This window comes from Cyphomyrmex costatus, unplaced genomic scaffold, assembly GCF_001594065.2.
Source record: "Cyphomyrmex costatus isolate MS0001 unplaced genomic scaffold, Ccosl1.0 scaffold30, whole genome shotgun sequence".
Lineage (NCBI taxonomy): Eukaryota > Metazoa > Arthropoda > Insecta > Hymenoptera > Formicidae > Cyphomyrmex > Cyphomyrmex costatus.
The window spans coordinates 1,664,449-1,689,947 of NW_017277125.1; the positions used below are offsets into that span (position 1 = coordinate 1,664,449).

General features: G+C 36.6%; 1 protein-coding gene across 1 annotated transcript in view; it reads right to left on the reverse strand.

Annotated features, from left to right (window-relative positions):
* The window catches only part of sfl (N-deacetylase and N-sulfotransferase sfl), a 74,468-nt gene that overhangs the window by 36,863 nt on the left and 12,106 nt on the right, over nucleotides 1–25,499 (reverse strand). The window contains exon 2 of the mRNA XM_018541782.1: nucleotides 8,115–8,312. Coding sequence (XP_018397284.1) covers nucleotides 8,115–8,312 — 198 coding nt within the window. The remainder of the gene's footprint in view (nucleotides 1–8,114; nucleotides 8,313–25,499) is intronic.

Here is a 25,499-nt window from a genome sequence, read left to right on the forward strand (position 1 = left end):
CCGTACGTAGAAATAAAAATACGATTAGCTCGGGTAGCGCTTCCCGGTTGCCATTAATTACAGGGCTCCCGGGATAATTAGGCGAAAACCGCCGAGAGTATTAATCAAGCCGGTAATTCACCCGCTTGATTTCCGCCGGCTTAAAACGGCAGTCCCGAATTGGCACGGCCCAAGGCCCTAATCTGTTCGACATAGAGCTGGAATTTGTTTGAATCCTTGATGAGGGTTTTAATTTAGCGACCCTCTCTCGTGCGCGGTTCTGCTCCTCACTTGAGTACTCGCAGGTAGTTTGTTTTACATCCGCCAATCTTTCAGCAATACCCGTTTCCGTTTACCGACTGATCTATTTCTCTATGAGAATTTCCATGGTGTTTGTATGTGCGCTGGGCAAAAGAGTATGTTATATATGCACCGTAGTTACACATATAATTACATTTGGTGCGCTTATTAAAAATAAAAAACCACATTAAATGAGATTGAGTTTTTTTTTCTTCCATAATAAATGTTTATGATATGATCGGTCGATTACTAATTAAAATATTAAAAGATGAATTAATGCGCATAAATGACCAATTATCAAATATACGGTAGTCCGCATTAAATTGAATATATTATATATTATTTTGTGTACTTGTGATATAATTTTCCCGCGTAATAAAATCAATCTCGATGACTTTACTCTGTATACGTGCATTAGCAAATAGATAAATGTATGTATGCAAAATGCTTATTTATATCCGCCACACGTTTAATATTGCGGGAGAGATTACGAAGTCTCTGTGTAATGATTTTAACGAGTGGAGATAGTGCCAAATCGATGGAACTGAATCATCATGTGTATAATGCGTAATCTCGACAAGGATTATGAATTCCGTTTAACGATTCTGACTAATGCTACCGGCACGAGAAGTAAGTAAATCATGTTATCCATTGGCACGAATCCAACATAAAAACGAAGTTATTTCACAGACGATATTTCTACGCTTGTCGCTCCAGCTATTCGGGATAAAAATTGTTCAATATAAAATATCATATTCAGAAATAATAAATTCTATATGATTATAAATCGAAGAGAAAATATCGCTCGATGTGTGAATTATTTAAATCTTTACCATGTATATTTACCTATATTTTTGACATACTCTGTTAAATCTATCGCGTCAAATTTAATCAAAAGTCGCCATTAATCAATATATCGTGTTATTTCACACTAATATAGTGTTAAAAAAAGATTTAAAAAAGGGTTAAAAGATTTACCTTTGTTTTACGAAGAATGTCAAAATATCGCTGCTTTATTAATCATTAACTAAATATTACGATGTGCGTCGGAAAGTTATTAATGCGATTTGCAAAGTGATAGTTCAGCACCCGTGTGAGGCTGGCCCTCCAAAACATAATTTTCGTATGTCTTTTGAACTAAGGGTGAACAAACGAAAATTCCAACTGAGCATTCGTGAGCAAACGAATGCATGAAGAAAAAAATCGATTTTTTAATATTGGCGGGCCAGCTTCACACGGGTTAGTTCAGCGCAAGGTCGCTTGGATACTTTTTTATCCTGTTTGCTCCTGCTGTATGCGGGTGTCGGGTGGAGGAGAATATATTTTCAGCGCAAGACCTTCGTCATGTCGTATGTAACGATGCGTCGGACAGATACATATTTATTTCTAACGGAAATCCGCGAAGTCCGGCTGTTGTCGGTCATACGTCATGTCGCGATGTGCGCGAGAATATGCATGTGTACGGTGCCATAATGTCCCAATACGTGTTCAACGATGTGTAACTCTTTGAGAAGAGAGCGGGCTAGTGAGGCGACAGGTAAAAATCTCTAATAGCAGCTAGATCCAAATACAAACGAGCGAAGACTGTCACGTTCGCATAAATGTTGACAACTCCATGTAAAGGAACAAGTACATCATGTGTAAACAATGGTACTTTTCTACGTTTCTGAAAGCCTGAAATCTACTGGTATTCCAGTAGATCGTCAATCATCCCTTAGTACCGGTTTCACTCTTACACGGAGAAAAATGTCTACTTGAGAATAGACAAGCCAGAAAATTCTAATTATATATTAATCAAAATTCCGATTATCACAAACAAAATTTAATAGAACCAACCAGAAAATTCTGTTCTATCTACATTTTCAACCAGAATTCCAATTAATCCAATCAGACATTTTCCTCAGTGTAATCTAAACCTTTTTTCTTGCATAAAGGATTAAAGATTATTGCCATAACCTGGGAGTAGTCATATAATTATTTTTATTTTAGTAATTCTTAGTAATTTTTTAGTGACTACGTAAAATCTGGAATGATATTTACATTTCAATTAAAATCATTATTATTGATAACACATTATATTATATATTATATTGCTTTCTGATTTTTAATATTTGAGAACATTATGGATACCTATTTAATCACAATTTTCTGAAAAAAGTGGATCAAACAAATATTTAACGGAATAAGCACGTTTAAATAATTTATTATATAACAATATTTAAAAAAAATTTTTTTTAATTAATATAGTGCTTCTTTATTGCAGGTTTTCTATAAAACTGGATATTTAAAAGTTAGTAAAACATTGTTATTAAAAAAGAAAAAAAATATATAAAATAATATACATTGAAAATAATATTTTACATTCACATTTTTTCGCCGTTATAAAAACATTCCAGATGACCATAGACTATTGTAAACTATGTGCATTTTATAATTTAATGTCCGAAGTCAAGTATAACTGATCGACAAAAACATTGAGATAAGAAATCACTGTTTGTTAAAGAAAAATATGCTGAAGAAAAACATTGCATATTTCTCGATTATATTTTTATGCAAAGATGTATACATTATACATATACAAATGGTAAAAATAGTCAATTGTGATGTTTAAAAATATTCTATATAGCTAAATCAATATCACTCTGTCTTTCTCATATCAAACGAGAAGTTTTTCGCTCTTATACCATTGGGTTTGCATTACTTATGTCATGATAACTGTCTGTTCCTGGTTGTATTATTAGCAAGCATTGCCCATTTAATTATGGAGATACTACAGACTATCTATGTTATTTTTACGCCGCGAGTATATTTGCGAACTGTGACGCTCGGAAAAGCGGAGATAAAAGAAATACGATATAAAACAAGAGACCGAACAGTCATCGTCATAGTATAGTGTTATAAAATTTCCCTGTACCTAAATAAATACCGGCAATTCTCTAACAGTACAACTATCGTATAATTACCTACGTTTTACGTATTTTTCTAAATTACAAGAATTTATGCCGGTAATATATCAAGAGTTCTCGGTTGTACTAGGTGGAAGCTGCAGCGACTAAGGAATGAAATCAAACCTTGTAACGCGGGCGGCGTTGTACCTCTCTCAAGAATGTACAATACCTCTTTATCTTATTCAAGGCGGCAATATCTCAAGTAATTACGCGACACTTGTACACGTTGTACGCAACTTGGCTTGATATAAATAGCGGGGTTTACGTGACAGACGTTGATTTTCTTCTACGGTCTGAAAATAAACGGCACAGCGCGCGCGATGTCCCTCGAAGCACCATCGGTGCGGTTCTCCTGCGAAAGGCTGAATAAACGCTGCATATTTTTCCCCGTAATTCCGAAATATCTCCGCACTGAGATGTTACTTCCGCGCGAACGACCGTATCGCGCATATTATAACGTGTGTGCCGGAAATCACGGAGATGAGCGCGCAGCTGCTATCAAAAATTCAGCTCCGTGCGTGTACACACAGCGGGCACGTGTACATAACACCCGCGTTTTCTCTCCTATAAATTATGGAGAAACGAAAAATGCGCCGCCGTAATTCGTGTGCGATAAGGTAAGATAGCTTAACACCGCGACGTCTCCGCCTGTTCCCGTCAAGACACCTTCGGATCCGTGACACTACCTATTCATCTATTTTTCGTACGAGCCAACGAATACACGAGAAACGGGCGAGAAATCAAGAGAAACTGCGAGATAACGTGCGCCGGAAGCGTGACGGAACAAAGGCGAGATGAGTCGCGAAACAAAAAGACGGATTCGAGATGAAACTCGCCGATGCGTGTGATGAAAAAATACACGTCACAGGGATTGATCAGCGCGCTTGCCTCGACGATACGCGACGTAGAACATTTATCCTTTGCACGGTCGCCATCTTTTTCCCTCGTCGATAATGCCGCGGTTAAAGATAGAATCAAACAACGCACGGTTTCTTGAATGATAAGTATGCGTATATACTACTATGGCTGTTCCGATGCATGTATTTTATACAGAAAGAGTTTGCTGAAATATTAAAAAATTCAATTAGATACTGAGATCTAAAAATAATTCTGTTAGAAAATTGGCACGCTCAAATTGGTTGCAAGAATGTCAAAACTTTTCGTAGTATTGTTCATCATGCTTAAAATTCCCACGTATAATTATCTCGCTATTCAAAACAAAATTATTTTCAGATTTGTGTGTGTGTGTGTGTGTGTAGCTAGCTAAATTTTTACATATAATTTTCAACAAAATCCTTCTTCTCGTGTAGAGGTGCAACCCACTTAAAGCTGCGAATGCTTTGAAGTATTTTTTGATTGATCGATTCGTAAGATTCTTTCATCTGATTAATCAACAAACATTTGCAGCGTTAAGTGGATCACACCTTCAGAACATGTTCATGCATCGAAGCAGGTGCATGCTTATCATTCAAGAAATCATGCATCGTGTGATCCCAGCTTAACGAAGACCATGTCGCGCAGACTATGTTAGTATTGGAATATACATAACTCGAGGGAGATGACATGCTGGTGTTAGAGTAGCGTAATCGATATCATCGTTCTCTCGATTCAGAAATAGAAGACTTTTTTTCTTCACGCTGATAACACGCAAACTTTTATCGAAAGCTTCTTGATAGATAGATGCATCGAGAAATCTATCAATGAACTAAATCTATCGTGAGAAATGAAAGAAAATTCGATTGATTGTCATGTGTCGAGTACAGAATATCGGCGATAAACACAATTGACACTTGACTGTTTGATTGATTTTTATATGCGTCGGAAGTCGTATCAAATCGGAATTTCTGTATTCTTTGTAAAAGTTTCCTTTGTAACTTGTCTTATATTGAAGTTTACCTCCATAAAGAGATTAATTTTCAATACCAAGCAGTTCCTCGTATACATTCTAATATTCATTTCGTATCTTATAAAATTCCCTACGTAAAAGTCGACAGAATAGATCTTCAGTAATTTGAAGCATCTTGTGTGTTTTGTGTTTGCATTATTCATCGTTTGTGATGTGGGCATAATCGATAAAACAATATGAGTGCACATAAAAGCAGTTAATAAGCAATAAAAGCTGCAGGCAAGATAAAACAGACGCTGTTCGTATGTAAGGTAAAATGGGTTGAAAACTCAACTCGCTTATAGAAACTTCTTACTCCGCCCCTATTTTTCTAACGTCCCGGGCTCGAAAGAGTATCCCGGGGCAAGATATCGCATTTTATCTAGCGCGCAGCTGGATCCCAGATTCAAAACTTTTCCATATCGCATTACGTGCATGTATATACACGGCGTAAGGCAGACATAGTGATGCTCTTCTACACGCAAAGGGAACGGCGCATCAATAAATATTTCATTATGTACACCGTTGTGCGTCGACGTACTCGTACGTGTACATATAGTACGGCGGCTCGCGGCGAAACACGATCTGGCGCGACGCTTTCCATATCTGCACTTCGCAATCTCCGACAACAAAATTTGCCTGTACATATAGGTGGGATGCTATGCGGCCAGCGTGGACGATCACCTGCCCCCTTCCCCCTATCCCTCAGGCACCGGTATCGATTATGAAATTGCGCCGGATAAAGCAAATGAGATACCACCGCGACGAGCTTGGTTCCCTCGTGCTCTCGTGAGCGCGCGCGTATCACTGATACCCGGCCTGTTGGTTACCTTTCCGATCATATCGGCATACCGATGCTTTACCTCTCTCTAACTCACAGGTGAGAACTGCTCCATCGCACGCCAGTTTACGAGGATACGCACACCCCGCATGTTCACTCGGTATCGAGCCGTGTTATACGCTGCATGTTATTCGTTCCTCCTACGGCGAAGGATGGTGCAAGTCCCCTAATCGCTATTCGTCTCTATCTCGTGTTGTGCTCTAAACTACAATGTGCTCTCTCATGTGCACCGTGTCACGCTGCTGCGCCACTATAATTCCCGATAAGCACCAAGGCCTGCGGAAGCAAGCAACGGATCGCATTATCCCGACATTATTATTTGATCAACTGCGGAAGAATCGGGAGATAATCGAGAGAGAATACGTAGGTGACTTCCGCCTATCCTTCTCTCTCCCTCTCCATCTTACATTCTCTCTCTTTCTCTCCCTCTTTCGATCTCTCTCAGGACCTTATCCTATTTCGAAATCCGAGGACATATCCGGCTTAAGCTCTCTCTCTCTCCCATCGAGCGTCAAAGTTTCGAGTGGTCCTCCCTCGACTTCTATAACAGGCTTTTGGCTCGGCTATTACCGTTTAAGGAATGCACATCATGAAGTCGCGATATACCATATCCTCAATAGCGAATTCGAACTTTTCAGGCATGCTCATATCATGCAATTTTCGCGGAATGGAAACGTGAAATCTTGCGCTGTACGTAGATACGAAATTTCGCTCGATACAGCTTCGTTATATAGTTGTACCATATTATGTACCTTCCCTATTTATCGTACGTTAATATTTATTTAACAAGTCATCCAAATTTCAGATTACTTATTCTACCACTCTCTATGTTTACCTGTTAACAATTTATATTGTTACATATTAACAATATCCATGTAACCGTGCAAAATTGCATACTGAAATGTGAAATATCTAGCTCTAAATGAGCGATTACTTTCCGCCGCTCTTCATATCTTCTCTATTATTAGTACACGTTATTCCAATCGACATTCTCGCGGTGATTTTATAAAAGGTATTTCAAGATACTTAATTCTTCGAAATAAAAAGATTCAATACATCGGATTGAGTATAAAGTTAATAAGGCGATTGTAAGAATCGAGGTAACTGGTTTCACGATATTCGCGAATCGACAATGTGCCGATTTCTGACTCTCTAGATGGCAGAAATGGTTTTAAAATATTCGCGGAACCCGTATAATAACGTAAAAACTGTCCGGACTTTACGATGGTTGAGAAATCTGCATTTCTAATTTTTATACCGACATTCACGAAATAACATCGCCGACGATGTAGTAAAACCGGGATTTGCGGAATCTCCGTCGCGGAATTATAAATGCCGGGAATTTTTTGAAAAATTCGGATCAGCATTATGGGAGAATTACAACAAGATCTAGGTAATAGTTTTTTTCCCCCAAAAATGTTGAAATATTTTCTCCCGATGAACATTCGCGACACTAACAAGAGTTTTTTTTTTGTTGTAAAAATAAAAGAGCACAGAGTAGCTTTTCACAAATAAAATACAATTTTCTCCTATAAATCCTCGATGAGTAGTAGAATTTATTTTGGCAAACACTTTTGTAGAGAATTAATGTAACCATGTATATTTATTATCGATATATAGTTAAAAATACGAGAATAAAGTGTTTGCTTCAAATTCATGGAATATTACTCATTTACTATTTCTTGATCATTTACTATTTCTTTCTCATGAAAGAGAAGTAAAACATTTACGAATAAAAAGGATTGCGAACTAGCGAACTCTCACATTTAGGAGTACCTACGTGTCACGATATTGATCGACTTCAGCAACTGGGTGCCATTAGCCATATACTTTTTGTCTAATAGTATGAACTATTGCGGCCGAGAACTCCGAAGAAAGCTTACGTTGACGACCTACTTTTAGGTCGCGTTAGAGTGTCTTTTTTCCTGAATCAGGTCGATGCGCATAAAAGACGTGTTGCGAAACGCGGTGCAAGTAGGTTAGGTATCTACGACAAGCTTTATCTGTCTAGGTAAATAAATTATAATTATAATTATCTGTTGCAATAAAAATAGTTTGCAGTGGATCGTATAGACTCGTAATTGTTTTGTCAATAAATGAGAAGGGCCGTTCAATCCTTCGTGCTAGCCTGCAGTACGAAAGAAAAATAGTCCGTACTCACTTTATTCGATTATAAACTAGCAGCTCAGCTATCTCTCGGCCTAGCCTCGAGTACAGTGTTTCTACGAAGACCAACACCTTTGGGTCTATCCTTAATCGAGCTTCACTGCGATGGTCTGGTGCTGACGGTAGTCTGGTCGCTCCTCTCAGAGTCGAACATCGTATCGCTGGTTCTGGCCTCGTATCTCGGTGTATTAAACTGTAATAATAGAAATTATTTGTTATAGTCAATATTTTATAAAGAAATGTGTTATTTATCATATAAATTTTAGTACACATAAAAAATATATCGCTTGATATACACAATCTTCACATTGCAATTTTAACTTTAAATTATTTATTAAAAATTAACAAGTGGCAATTTACGTAATAATTTTCAGCACGCTGCTAGAATAAGCTATTGATATATCATACACATATATCAAGAGTCTGAAGAATTTTCGCGATATTGATCATACACATACAACGCATTTTCTCAAACCATCTCTTATCTCAGAAATTTTACATATTTATGAGATATTTTCTCGTTATAGAGCGAGCCTCGCGTTACTTTATGCTACGTTATAGTTTTCATGATAATATCAAATGTTCTTTCAAAGAGCAAAAGGAACGTTTCGATTGGCTTCAGTCCAGAAGCAAATTCTTCTGTCAAATTCTTCGTAACGAAACCCCCGTAACGAGCGGCCCTCGAAGAATGCACGGCAGCTCTTTCAACCTGTCCTCAAAGTTCCGCTTTCAACATAGACGGATACAACGTGCCCGGTATATCCGTGCAGAGAACGTGGATGTACCAGCAACGCCGGAATTTCGGAACGTATGCGTAGCTCCACAAAGGACCCTTTAGCGCCGCTGCAACGAGTTCTTCCGGACACCTATTAACATCGGGCATTCTGCAAGTTTCCTGGTATTTACCGCAATTAAGCTATCTCACCGTGAATATATAAAGATACAATATTAAATATATACAGATAATTTTTTTTTATATCTTAATATCGTTGATATTGTGTTTCAAATTATACAGAAAATTGAAAGTTTTGATAACCGATATCTTTTAAAATTATAGTTTTCGAGAAGTTTTAAGAAACAAAAGTTTCTTTCAACAGTTTATTCTCTGTATCCTCTTTTACCTTTTTTTTTTTTTTTTAGATTGTAAATTGAATTCGATAGTATTATATATGATTTTTATGTTTTACATATATAGATCACAGCTAGATTATTCTCTTTAGAAACAGCAGTTAATGGATACATTCCTTGCTATTGAGCTCCTTTATGTTTGTCACGAGCAGATCCAACGGTATATTATCGGCGCATGTACCAAATTAGTATGCGTTCAGCAATCGAGCTTCTCGCCATAAACCGAAAATCGAACCTTTGTACTGAAACAGGATAAGCCAGAACCGGTCGACATTCAAACATGCGGGGGCATTTTCATAATGGAACAGCAATAACTATTATTATGGTATACGAATTCGTCGAATTATTAATTGGGATGCAAACACGATCAATCGTTCTCATAATTCCTACCTATATATGCCACAACACTCATCGATGCGTAAAAACGTTTATCGTGCAGCGTCCCGAATTACATTGAAATACGAATGTGGATATTACGGGTGCATATTAATGGTTTGTGTATCAAATATAGATCATTAATTCCCAGATGTGAGAAAAAGTTGAAGGGCTCTAAAAGTAATTAAATGAGAAAGAGATAGACGGTATATATTTATAAATCTATTAAAAAAAGAAGTATTTTACATCATATATATTGAAAATGAAATAATGAAAAAATTTGGTTAAGAAAAGAACATACGTATAAAAAATTTTAAAGCGATGAGTAGGATTGAAAGGGTCCTTGGCTTAGATGGAAGCGAAACAGATTATCGATGATGCACTCGCGCTTTAGCAGCTCTTACCCTCTCCGGTTTACAATTTATGCACATTAGGCGTCGCGTCAGTAGAACATACACGAAGCCGGAGCTTCGGTCGAACATTTACTCAGGTAGTACTGCTTCAGTCGTTGTTATGGAGTATTTGATGTAACGAAATTTCGAGCAAATATTTTCTCGTAATGCAATCATAGACATACTACAGTAAAGGTCTTTGACGCGCAAAACGATAATTCACTGTGCGAAATGCAATTTATCAAGACGTGAAATATTCGTGAAATTGCCCTCTAGAACTATGTTATCTGTTTGCATTCCATATAATTTGCCAAAGCTCAATGATCGATTTCCGCTTATCAAAGTTTCTCGTTTCGTCTTCAGCGTGTGTTTTGCAATAGCTTTCATAAAGATATGAGAATGCTCGTAGTAGGAAACAGAGGTATCGATCGTGATATGCTCCATACACGTATGCATACACGACGATGCATCGAATGGTTCCTCTGCATTTCATACGCGGGTTATCGATGCAATATTCTTGACATTCGTGTGCATCGAAGTCGTTTATCCGTGCACGCGGAATCATTCGTAAATATCGAGGATCTGCAATCCTACCCACAGTTGAGAACAAGAGAGGTACTGTATATGCATTGTCTCTCGCTACTTGATAAAAGGTCGAAACTATACTTTCATCTCTATTCTATCAGATGACATTTAAATGTGACTTCGTATACGCTTCATATACGCTTTGTCTACCCGCTAAAATGTAAATATACTACATTGATAGTCATGTCTTAATAATTTATACACAGATGACACCATAGATTCGATTTAAAAAATTTAATAATACGATTGCATCTCAAGAAACGTTTACATTAGCAGAAAGTAAAGCATTTATTATTAAAAATTTTTTTATATTATTTTTATCAACATTTTTTCAACAAAATTAAACTAAAACATTACATACTGTCTCGAAAGAAATATGTTTATGATAATTAAGTATGGCGAAGATTGACTAGTAAAAATACGAATAGTTATTATTGGATTTGGTAGAGTATTGAAAAATTGTAAGAATCACTTTTATCTCTGTGACGTAAATGGGTTTCAACAAACAATATCATATACACATAAACATAAAATCTGACGGTTACAACACATTCACATTGCGCGGATCCACACATACGTATCCGCTCAGAGGCTTTCAAGTACACGGGTAATCTGGGACGCGAGAGATACGATGCACCCTATCGCGCATCAGCCGTAGCCGCAAGTAAGCCTATTAATGCGCGACGTTATTAGAGGATACTATCTGACCTAAATTCCAGGTCCCTATCAGTAACAGGCGTGCGTAGGCATCCTTAACACGAATTTACGATAAGGCCGTAGGTTCAGATATATACTACCGAACTGTCCGAACTTCTGAGCAGAGGGGGTCGGTTGTACAATTGTATACAGGGAAGTATTCAATCAAAACGCTCCCGTTGTTCTACCATTATTCTATCGCAAATACGATTGTTGACTTGAGAACGATGGGCAAGCTTCTGACACATCGGGAGCAAATGGAAAGTCAATTTCGATCAGGACTCACAAGACGACTCACTACACATATATAACTTCGCAAACTGTGATGGGAAAAGACCAGTACTGCGTTTGTTTGTCAAGTAGGGACGTTAGGTCAATCCCCGAAAGAGATTTACGACAGTGCAAAAATGTATACAATATTGCTGTTGCAATCGAAAGCTTCTATTTTCCATCGGGATCTCAATATCATAGTTTCTCGATAAGCCCTCATATTCGGCAAGACTCGTACACATAGATGCACCTATCGATATTAACCACGGGTGAAAACATGCAACTGTGGATATTCTGCGAAGTCTACGATCGCAAAAAGATAGTGTACATTTATTTGTCAGAGCGAGATTGCCGTACGATCGTTTTCACTGTTTTTCCCCGAACATCAGACGGACGATCTCCATCGATCCGAAACTAGTCAAAACACGTGCGATATTACGGATGGCAGAAATTTGAATAAGTACCTAGGAAAAAGCTACGTGTAATTATGCAAGGACGTCGTTGGACGAATTTAATCATTCTGTGAATCTTTCTGCGAGTCATTAGAGGACACCATTTATTCTTATGTAGGTCAGATATTTGTTAATTTTCGTTAGTCGTATAATTTAGCAATTAAGAAAAAGTTGTAAAAGAACGTTAGATGAGCTTAGATCTTTGTGTGGGTTATTCAACGACGTCATCTGCTCTTGGATCGGATTTTTGTTCATTTTTATACAATTAATGTAGATACTCTTGTGTAGATCAACCTTTTATTAATTTTCATTAATCGTGTAATTAAACAACTAAGAAGCTATACAACTATGTAAGAACGTCATTAAACGAGTTTAGATCTTTGTCAAATGCGAGTCATCGGTGCTTACGGCGCCGTCTACCCTTAGGACTTTTTTTTATCTTCCATCAACCTACCGTCGTGCTAAGTGTAACATTACGAGCCGTCAAGAAGAAGCCATCACACGAGAATTGCTTTTCACAAATCAAGCCGCGCCAGCTTCTCTCCATCGTAGCAGGACTTTTGTGTGCTATGATGAAAAAAAAGGGGGCTTATAACGGTAGTTTCGACACCGTCTGGTACTAATAAACGTCATTAAAAGAGAGAGAAAGAGGGAAAAGAGAAAGGAAGAGAAAAGACGCCCTTCTTAAAAAGTAATTTTAGATTACGGCCGCCATTGTCGTCTATCGACAGCCGATTAAATTACAGCAGAGAATCGCTCTCAACACAAGGGAACGGTAACGGAACGGACGAGGCAACTCTCGAATTACTATGTCGTATAACGGCTCGTCGTCTCGTACTTTTCGCGCGGATAATCGAGTTACGTCCGATGCGTCTTTATGATCCTCTTTCGTCTCCTTATTGCTTGGCCACGACAGGACTTGCCGGCACTTTTCGTCTCTAATGTGCAAGTGTCGTCTGCTTGTTCTTTACATAGTGTTTTCACGAGGGATCTTTACCAATTCGAGAAGAATCGCAAAAGAAAATTAACAAACGTCTAAAGTCATATACTGACGTTACATTTACAAAAGCTGTCGAAGCGGTATCTGTGAAAAATTCGCGTACAACACTAAATGCATTCGCAAAACGAGAATAATCAGCGTAGTTCTGTAAATGAGAATTAAGAGTATCAAAGAAAATTACAAGAGCATTCATTCTTTTATCTCCGCGTTGCAGAACAGTATTATTTCAGTTTTCTTCTTTTGCTTTAAAGTTACGAGTTTATTCAAAGTGCTACTCGTACATTACTAACGCTCTGTATTTACGACATTCGTCAATGCTGCATCCGCATCTTCGCGTTTAACGCACTCAAAACGTCGAGTTAACTGCTCGAGTAGCACAATACGCTGTTAGATTCATCAAATACATGACGTCGGAAAGGGCTATTGTACCGTATGCGCTTTTCTCTACGAGTAGAAGAAGATACAATACGGCGAGTGGTGTGCGTACCTTAAACGTTCAAATGCACTGGCAAAGCCGTTCGCGTAGCAGCTCTTTTCCGCGCGCATACTTTCTTGTTAGAGAGCAGCGAGAATCTCTCGACCAGAATGGCGACGCTAATGAATCATAATCGGTACTTTCCGCGCGAAACGTTTTAGCCGGGTTAACCTGAGTAAATGTGTCTACATGCGGCACTGCGCCGGAGTCTGCTGCAGCTGCTGCATGCAACTACACGGTACCCTACGGCGTCCACGAATGGTTGCTCGCCAGCGTCAATTGGTTAAATGACAAACGAAATCATCTTCCCGTTCGTTAACCTTGATGGGCCTTCCTCTTCTCTCTTCGCTGCAGCTATCTCTGTCTTTCACTTTCTCTCTTTTACTTTATCCTTTAGCTTAGTCATTTGAATTACCACTGGCAGAATCTCGTGATCCTCTTTCTCATGTTAATTCATGTTAATTAGCAGCAAGTGTCCACGGTTACCTTTGTGAAAGAATAATAGGGATCAACGTTACACGATTCGTTTAGCATAAACGTTGGCCGCAGCAGACAATACGTCGATTAACTGTACGCACACGATCTCTCTCTTCGTGGATATGTCGTTTTTAATGCTTATTTAATACGTTCGTCGAACCGAATTCCGCGCTCTCTCGCTCGCGATATTTTGCTTGCTAATGTAGATTGATATTTCCTATTCGTTTGTGATACGAGATAAATATGGAAACTCGGAAATATATTTGCAAATAACGTTTGATCATTTCGAAAACAAGGATATATATTTGTACATGTATACAGGGTGTTTTATTGCAAACGTAATGGGTCGAATATCTCGGAAAATATGAAGGGTACAAAAGAAACAAATATTAATATAATTAATTTTCAAAAAATCAATTTTTATGGAGACTACCGTCATTTTTTAAAATAGACCTGTATGATTTTTTTTACACAATATAATTCCTCTGATTATTCCACATATAAAAATATCAAGGTAAAGTTATCGAAAAATTAATAGTGTGTTACGAAACATTTTATACTTCGTGTTAATATGTGCTGCACACTGTTAAATCTACAGTGTCAAATTTAATCTAATTTGACTCGCCACTGTTCCTACAAAATATATCATTATTTTATACTAAAATGATAATTAAATTGGACACTAGATCGTGTCAATTTGACACTGCACGGTGTCAAATATGACCGTAGTTTTAGTATAAAACGATATAATTGAGTAAGAGCAGTGGCGACTTACATTAGGTTAAATTTGACACTATAGATTTTACAGCGCAGTCTAAAGTATAAATTATCTCCTAAATTATTGATTTTTCGATACCTTGATACTTTTATACGCGGATTAATTAGAGGAATCATATTATATAAACAAATCATATAATTCCATTAAAAAATGATGGTAACTTCCATGTGATTTTAAATATTTGTGTCTTTTCAGACCAAATAACTTTTATCTGAAACATTTTTTTCCCTATCATATTTTTTGAAATATTCGACCTATTACATTTAATAAAATAAAACACCATGTACACACACACACACGCAGATATGTATATGTATATATGTGTGTGTATATATATATATATATATTAACTGCATTAGCTAATAAAATTTCCAAAATAGGTAGAATTCCCGACCCATTATTACGATAGAATGTAATAATTGCAATCATGTTAAAATCAAATTTCCAGAGTTAATTAAAATCGCAATAACATGCGTTACAATTCAAAATATTTCATATCTTTTAAATGTATATACATATTATACATAATTCGGTATCGAATAAATTGTATATTTTCTTGTTCTGATATATTTATATATATTCATTGAAAATAATCTCATTCAAAAGAACAAAAGTTCATCGCCTGCGGGTTGTACTTGTATGAATGTTAGTGGGACAATTGCGTTTCGAAGTACGTAAAACACCGGAGGGTAATCGTAACATGAAACGATCAAAATAATCTCTGTAGGTGCCTGGAAAGAATTTGATGTGAATTTTGAATATTAGAAAATTATATGGGTATGTTAAGTTAGCACCCCAACTATAGTACTCAGGAGCTCTGATTAAAGTTCCCACTTCCTTTTGACGAGACGAAGAGTTCCCTATAGTTAATAAGAAGAGTTCCGCTCAATAAACATTTTTTTTATATTTTTTAAAAATGGGGTGCTAACTTTTTATCGAATTTCGAGGTGAAATAGTTCTGAGCGGCTTAATAACTTCAATTTGCGATTGCTTAAAGTTCCTGATATGTAAAAAAAATTTTCGAATATTAAAAAAAAAATTAAAAATTTTTGAAAAATTAATTTTTAGATACAATAGTTCTGATGATAATTCCTGCTTCTGTTTGACGATACGAAGAGTTCTCTATGATTTTTAATGCGCATTAATAATCATTTTTTAATAATTTTGTAAAAATAGGGTGCTAACTTTTTAACGAAATTCAATGTCGCATAGTTCTGATCAGCTTAACAGAACTATTTTGTGAATACCTAGAGTTCTTGATAAAAAACATTTTTGAAGAATAATAAAGTTTTAAAAAAATATTAGAAATCTTTGAAAATTTTTTTGAGAGTACCGAGTAGTTCTGAGTAGCGTTTCTTATAGTACTCGACGAGTTCTATCGAAAACTGTAAGGTGGAAAAGCGATTGGACCAACGGTTTGCAAGATACAGCGACATTTGTCAGAAAATCAACAATTTTTAGAGTATATCTCGGAAACCGTTGGTCCAATCGTTTTTTCACCGTACAGTTTTCGATAGAACTCGTCAAGAACTATAAGAAACGCTACTCAGAACTACCCGGTACTCTCAAAAAATTTTCCGACGTGGGACTTAGAAAAAAATTTGAAGTCAAAATTTTTTGGGAGTACCGAGTAGTTCTGAGCGGAGTTCTGGACAGTTCTCGGTGAGTTCTGTCGAAAAGTATCAGGGCTCAAAGCGATTGGACCAACGGTTTCCGAGATATACTCACTTTAAAAATTGTTGATCTTCCAACAAATGTCGCTGTATCTTGCAAACCGTTGGTCCAATCGCTTTTTCACCTTATAGTTTTCGATAGACCTCGTCGAGTACTATAAGAAACGCTACTCAGAACTACTCGGTACTCTCAAAAAAATTTTCAAAGATTTTCACTATTTTTTTTAAACTTTATTATATTTCAAAAATGTTTTTTATGTATCAAGAACTCTAGGTATTCACAAAATACTTCTATTAAGCTGATCAGAACTATGCGACCTTGAATTTCGTTAAAAAGTTAGCACCCCATTTTTTAAAAATGTAAAAAAAATGTTTATTGAGCGGAACTCTTGTTATTAACTATAGGAAACTCTTCGTCTCGTCAAAAGGAAGTGCAAAGTGGGAACTATAATCAGAACTCCTGAGTACTATAGTTGGGGTGCTAACTTAACATACTCAAATTATATGCTCTTCATTAAAACAGATATCCTTTATCTTTACTTTAATACGGGAAAGTAATTGTTACTACAGTATTAAAAGTTTCATAATCTCGTTATGCATTATAAATAAAAATTACTTTCTTATAAATCTCAATTAATACAATAAAAGGCATATTTGATGTTTAAACCAAAATAGTGAAAATATGTAGTTTGCTCTGTGTCATTTCTATAAATACAGATGATGTATGAAACGATTTTGTTTGTTATATTAACAGTCATAAAAATGTCAAAATTGAAGTTATAGAGTTATATAAATAAGTATAAAATAAAAAGATAAGAGACTTAATAGAAGTAGATGGTTTTCTTATATAAATAAGAACGTCATGCACCTTGTTAGTCTTCTAATTAAAAATCATTTAAAGATAGATTAAATTATTAAAATTTTCGCAATGTTTCTCCTAAAATACAAAGATTTATTAGTTCTTTATTACATCTTAATAAAATCATATAATCAGGGATACTGCAATGCATTAATAAAAATAAACGACAAATTATCTTTGAAACAAACTCAATCATTTTGAAATTTTCATAAAAGAGAGTGAAAAAGATATACAACAAAAAATAAAAAATGACCTGCTTGTTAAGCGTAAATTACATAAATATTAAAATCAAATGAGATTTTTCAATCTTATTTTATATTTCAGAGAGGTTTCAACAAAGTCATAATTAATTTAATTATCATTAAATTAAAAATCACAAAAAGAATAATTATAAAATAGAATATAAAATTGATTGTTTCAAGCATAAAAAATAACGCATCGATTTCTATATCACGTTCTTTTCACCTCAATAGTAATGGCGCTTTGCAGCTAGAATCGAGTGCAGAAAATGTGTCCAAGGCACGCGAATTCACGGCGTCAGTGGTGATGAAAGGTCCCAAGGGTTTCCTTTTTCTTTATCGCGACTGTGTGGTAGTCTGCGCGACTTTAACCCTCGTATACACGCGGTTGTTAGAGTTACCGAGAATCTATCTTACGAGCGCAGGTGCACAAGTGTGAGCGCGGAAACAAAATCGCTGACACGTGAAAGATAGAGTTGTCCGGTTGTTAAATGTATTAGCCACTTCATGTAAGAGTTATCTTGAGCCAAAAATAATACTATATATACATGTAATGTACATAGCCAGTTACCAAGCAATTTGCACGTATTCAGAGGAGAGTTGCCGAATGCGTATTAATCGCTTAAATCATACTTCATCAATATTTTATATTATTACTTAATATAGGCAACATTTAGTAACAACAATATAAAATATATGAAATATGATATTCAAATAGAGGTAAGTAAAATAAAATTATGATGTATATGTATATCCTTCTTCTTTCTTGTTTGAAGCTAGTATAAGTTTTGACATCTGTCGACATATCGCTGCGTTGATAGAAAAGTGACATAAATAAAAAATTAGTACTTTTAAGGTAACGAAAAGAAAGAAGAAAATATATAATAATAAAAAAATCGATTTCAAAGTTAATAAAAATTTTTGTAAAGACATTATACAATTTGCTAAAAATCCTGATGTGCCACATATTTTTGATGACAGTGTATTCAATATGAAAAATCTTTGGGGTATGTATAATACCCTATAATGCTCTTCAAAGACAAAACAGTTATTTTTTGTTGATCTAATATGGAAAGTTTAAAATTGAAATGTATACATGATTTGATGAAAACAAGTCGTACAATTATGGACTAAGACTCTCATTTAAAAGTATTTAAAAATTGTATTTTTAGATATAGAAAACCTTAATTGTTCCTTATTTAGGAATAATTAATAAAACTGATGTATTCTAAGTTTGAAAATAAATCATTCTTAAGAGATAACAATGTAATCTTTCGTAGAATTTAATCACGCATTTAATTACATTACTCAAAATGCAATTCAATGATGTAATCCATATTTGAGACATTTCGGCTACGATATTGCACTGTATTAATGGCTGCAGTTGCTTAATGGAATAGCGAGCTATTTGCAGAGGTAACATCGATGGCATTGATATAACGGTTGCATTAATCCTGTCTGTGTAAGAACAAATAAAGTTAAATATTTGAAGTAAATCAAAATAATATCACATTAATCTGTCTCATATTATTTGCTAAATCATTTAAAGATAAATGAATTAAAATAATTTTGAAACATTTTGAGTATTAATAAAAACGATATTTGTTCGTTATAATTAGTTTTGAACAACTAGATTAATGAATATTTTAATAAATGTGTAAGCTGCAAGTTCGAAATATATCTTAGAGTTGATTTTGTTAATTGTGATTTATGTATAAATTACTTCCATAGACATTATCGTGCAAACCGAGATAAAATAGTAGGTTCGGAGAGTTTAACACGTTTCGCATTTGTCATCTTGTCACGTATTGATACACGGCAGCGTATAAGTAATGCATTTTATCGGCACATTGATTTTACCAGCCTCAGAAGTACGTTCCGCGTCACGATGCACATCTGTTATCGTGCGCCGCAGCTCTCTCATATAGCTCTCAGAATCAGCACAACCCTTCGTGTTCGGCCATTCGATCGCTCTGGCCTTCCTACGGCACTCACATTTCGCGCGCGACTACACGCGTCTCTCCATCGGGTACGTGACCGAAAGCACACGATAGTAAATTGCTTCTGCGGTTTTACTCTTCGCGATGGCGCGGAGGAGGTTGGCACGGGGCAAAAGTCGAAGGACTGAAACTGCTCCGTCAATCGGCCGGTAGTGAGACGGGGTGAAAATCAAGAGAGACTGGAGGAGAATGGAATCGTTGGGGGATGCTCCTTTGGTCGTGGCAAAATGGGAGAGAAAAAAAAAAGAAGAGATCGGAAAAGAGATCTCTCTCCTTTCGCGAGTAGCGCGCGCGCGCGGGACTTTTACCCTCTGATTGAGTGGCGAGGGTGACCAGAAGGTAGAATCCCGATCGGTTCGGAAGGGCGTGAGGGAGCATCCGGCAATTTACGGACGTCCGGCGAAACTGATTTCGAGGCGACAGAAATTACTTCTTCAGGAAGTCGTGGTTCTCTCTCTCTCTCTTTCCCTTCCATTTCTCCCCCCTCTCACTCTTCTCTCTCTCTCTTCTATCTCTTTTACTATTCGTTCTCATACCGAGGTTTTTTGGTTCTTCTCGTCGCAATGTGACTCGCCTCTGGGGTACCGTATTCTACTGGCAGCGTTACGGCGAATCTCTCGTTGGTCGTGGCGCACCATTGGGAATTGTGGATTGCATAGAAACAGAAGTCACATTCTCCAATTTTTCACGATATTGAGTGAGATATACAATCTTATTTTGTATCTTAGCCTGTGTATCATTTTTTATTGTCACTAAAGATACGTAATAAAACTAACATGTCAAGCACGGTTTAATTCAAATCAACAAATACAAAAAAGAAATTCAAGCAGTTTATCGAAATTACATAAAGATTTTTTTTCAACTTTACGACAAATTTGGGAAAATGGAAAACGTGAGTCTCTTTCGGTCTTGTAATCTTCAATTGAATTCGTCTACAGCGAGTGCGCGGTTTCTTCGTATTGGTTTTCCACGGCCAGAGCATTGGGATTGTGGCCGCATCGATTTGAGACCAGCGGTAGCTGTGGTAAATTTCGTAATACTCTTCTCAAAGATAGGGGACCGATATTTGACTTACGCCGTTTTTGTTTGACTAATTAAATTCGATACGCGCACAGATATTCGCAAAATAAAAATAATCACAAAAAGGTATTTCTCTAAAGAAAATTATTTTCTAAAACGATTACGTCATCATCTAAAATTTTTAGCGTAAAGTTTAAAAATTGTTACGTAGAACATTATACGGACGCGATGTACAAGTTTATTAAAAAATATTAACGGCATATTTGTTTTAGTTTTCAGTAAATATGTATGATATATAAATATCATAGATCAAATTATAAATGTGAATAATGTTGATTAGTAGTCAAGATTGCTATCAAAAAAGCTAACAGTTAAGTGACTAAATTAGGGACAAAGGATTGAAGCCATTTCTTTCTGTTAACTGCTCGTAAGGCTGATATATGGGAAACCATAAACAAGCTCGGGGAATCTACTTTCTAGCCCGTAGTGTAGTTTCACTATGGCTGCCAAATGTAATTGAACGAAATAAACGTTGCAGCAAAATGCTTTCACTTCGTTACAACGCCGATACACTGAGACTGGCGGGATTTTATTTGCAATCTTTTTATAGTAGTCTACCATTAAGCGATTACCTGAATTGGCGGTTTAAAAATCGCTCGTCCCTACGGCTTTTATACCGTAGATTTGCGAGATGTCAAGATATATTATATTTCGAGCAAAAATAACAATAATACGAAGATTTCGTATTTTTTATGTCATTTTATACTTCTATTTAAAATAAATAGAGACTTGCAAAAAAATTCGCGATTCGTGACGTTTGACTTGCACTTTGACATGAATAACTAATATCTTTAATAGCACATCATTTTTTTTAATTAGCGATGTATCTAATTCATTCGTTTGTAAGCAAAACGAACAAAAAAAGTGAAAAAAAACTCGAGAGTGATGAAGCTATTTTTATGACTAGCTTTTACATGATGTAGTCTGGATATCTCGTGTACATACATTGTGCGTTTCACAGCGACAGATCAATCCGTCTACGTCTCCCGTTTCCGTGTATATGCGACATTTTTACTTTCTACATTTAGCTGTGCGGAAGTTTTTAATTCGCGCACTAATTAGAGACTCGGTATCGACCAATCGATCCGTGAAATGCACTCGCAACCCTAGCGTACGAGCGATAAATTGAGCGGGGTGTGTGAGCTGCGCAAAAGGGCTTTTTCTCTCTCCCGCACGAGAGGACGTGAACACGAGCTCTCGCAAGGTTTTTACTCGTTTGCAGCGAGAACGTGTAAACGCGTTGCATTACATGCACGAACGCGGTCGATCAGTGCCGCGTTCGGACAATGCAGTGTTTCCTGGAAAGAAATTGCGATTCCAATTACTCCGCGAATCTGCAATAATTTTTGTCGTTCCGATAATTGTATTATTCATTCGTGTGTCGATGTGCACGTGCCGATCGGCAGCGACACGGAACGCCAATCCGAGTGCACACGTTCCGCGCGAGTACCCGCACAAAGCCTTAATGTCATATCACGCGTAATCACTTTCAGCAATTGAATACCGCGTAAAATAACGATATAATATAATTACGACGAGTCGTGAGCGAATTGTTACGGGGCCGTTGTACGGCTGTAATCGAGATTATAAATGAGGGAAGCGTTAATAAGCGACGGCGGGTATCACAGTCGGCCGGAGGAGCACGGCGACGATTAATATGTCGTCAAAGGAGCGCCACTTTGGTACGCCCGCAATTTCTGAGGCCTGCGGAAAACGTGAGCCGGCGTTCAAGTGCTCGGGCGTTGAAACAATTAGGCGGAAATGCCTCTAATGGTGCAGCAGCTGCTCGAATTTGACTGGCAAAATTCCTGACGGCGTTTCTCCTCAATCTTCATCCGCGTCTAATGCATGACTCTGTAACTACGTGACAGTTGCTTTGACGGCATTATTCGTAATGAGAATCCGCAAACTGAATAGATATTATTCGATACATAATTGTGCAAAAATTACGAAATAACTTCGTAAATCAATTTAAATTAAACAAATGTAATTAAAAAAAAAAATTATAATAAAAAAGATATGTATATAAATTAAACGATGATTGTAGGAGGAACAGTTGAGTCTCAGCTGACGATGAGTATCTTGGGAGCAAGTCATGGGACTGTAATTTTATTATAATTCATCTTATTTGTGACCGTTTTCTTGCAATTTAGAATTTATAATTAGTGCTACATATCGCCGTAGAAGCATCTGTCTGGTGTATTACAAGAGGTCACTCGGATAATTCAACGCTAATCTATTTGCAATCCCGCGGAAAGAAGCTTATTGCAACATCTGGCACATCTGGAAATGATTTAGCTGTTAAATGTTGGATTAAAGCGTTTAACCTGGAACCTTGTTATAATCAATAATATTATGACAATTTGCGCATAAAAAATCATGTACAGATATAAAGATTATAATATCCAAAAAGTCATATATATATTTTTAATCTTATTGTAGTTTGAATAATAACTGAAATTCGATGCTGTTAATAATATTGCCGTGTTCCGTATAAATGGCTTCTGATGTACAAAAATAATAAAAGATTGGATTAAGCTGTCATATTTTTGATCCGAAGCGATAACATTTTGTGAACGAGTGTGCGATATTTTTTTATTTTTGAAAAAGCTTTCAATGACAAACGGAAAAAAAACTTCCGTTTTCATGTACTCACAGCGAAAAGCTCGGCAGAAAAATAATCTCTCAATAACCATTCATTTTTACCGTTAATGCAAATGAAATAAATTGTTTTCGAATATACGGCGGAAATAAAAAGGCTGATACTTGATTTTATATAACTATTAAAATATATCTATTCAAACGAAAAGATTCAGTTTTTCAAAATGCGTTAAAGTTTAAAAATATCTATTAAAAACAAATAAAAATAATTGTAATTATAAATCAATGGCTAGTACGAGTTTAATCAACGGTGCGGTTTATCGGATTCATACTGACTACCAATTTTATAATTACAATTGCATGAACAAGTCAAAACAATAAATTGGTTTAAATCATAGGTATATTACTTGAAACAAACTATTTTTCAAAGTTATTTGGAGCTCAATAAAAATTTATACACATAAACGAATTATCTATAAGAAAATGAATTGGATTATTGATTCCGTTACAGAAAATTGGATTTCACACATCTGCGAGAAATGAGTGATTTTCGTGACAAATGGAATTGTTCGCAGAATTAATCAAAGATCGTCGTTATCGTAGAAATGTCAAGTGTCTCTCAATCCCCTCGCTTCTTTCGATTCACGTTTTGACGCACGTGATGCAACGGGATTATTGTAATGAGGCATAAGTAGGAATCTGCGTCATTGATAATGCAAAGTCGTTGCCAAGAAACGTGAAAGGCTGCAGCTTATCGATAGAAAATCCTTTCATACGGTTCCGTATCAAGCATGTTTACATCGATAAGTACTCGACGATCGACACGATGGTACTCGGCTGTGCTATTCAAATTGTAGAGGCTCCATGAAATACGTGAAATACACAAGCTTGTCGCAACATCATTTTCATCGATTTTCGTTTCGTCCACGCGACGCCAATTTCACCGACATTTATTCGACGACGCCATCCAATGCAAAGCACAAACGATAAAACATTTCGCATCGGTTAACAAGCGAATCGTTTATTTAAACAATTCGCGCACGCGCGAAGTTACCATGTCAATTCGATGATTTTCTCGCAATAACGAGATTCGCGCAGAGACTTCGACAATCGAAGAAGAGAAATATCAGAAAGAACGGATATATATGCTCGAGTAAGGTAATATCCAGTCGATTTTCTTTTGTATGGGTTAATAAAGGGTTTCGCAGTCATCGTACGAAAGTTTCTAGAAAGGGGTACGAGAGAATGGAAACAACCGGGACTGTCTCCAATAATTGGAAACCTAATCAATAGAGCGCAATCAGTCAACCATGATGCACTGTTCAAGGGAGAGATGCAATTTATACACGCGCGTGTATCTAAGCACACAGATACAATATGCGGATGCATACTGTGTCATGTGTATCTCTATCCACATGGAAGCGCTCCACTTGGGCACAAAGAATTATTGGCTCCCATTCTGCTCCAGAGTTACCAACGGCATCTGTCCGTCCATCGGGTTTCCTTCCACCCAAGTTTGCGTTCTCCTCTCTGTCCGACTGCGTCATATATCAACTCCACACAATTCGAAACATATCGCCGCTGTCTTCTCCTTTGTGTCTTCGTCGATTCTTCTCGCGTAAAACCCGTTTTTATCGCTATCCATACGCCTCCGAAACCCTTTACCGCGACACGGCGCCGCGCGGCGTGCTGCGAGGGAGCGGGAACGTGTAGTCGACGAGAAATCACCTGGGTCCGGCTTTCCGAGAGCCAGGAGCGGAGAAATCCGGCCGCGCCACAGCGATACGATACATTTACTGGCGCCCCCGATGTGCGACATGACTTATATTGCATCGTGTACATTGTTGTTGGAAACGAATTTGCCATCTGAAGATCTCTGCGCTTGTATCGACAGTATTGATAACATTCTTTCAGCGTCAGTTTCGCACGTTATTGAATGTTATGGACCAATTCATATCACATATCAATCATTGTCAAACTATTCAATTATCGAGGACATCATAATTGTGTCACGATTGATCTCAATTATTATAGAACTACAAGAAAAATATGACGAAATAAATTGTACTGCCTGCCAGTGTGAATATTGATATCGTTTTTTATTACGCCGCGCCAGTAGTTTTACGTTTATTAAAATCTCAAATCGCATAGTATTGCTTTTTGATTTTGCTTTAAATGTTCCAATATAATCAATAGTGATAAATTTGATAAACTACACAAGTTAAATAAATACATAGAACCAATGCGCATGATCGAGTAAACTAATGTGTACAATTAAATAAACTATTTAATAGTTACAA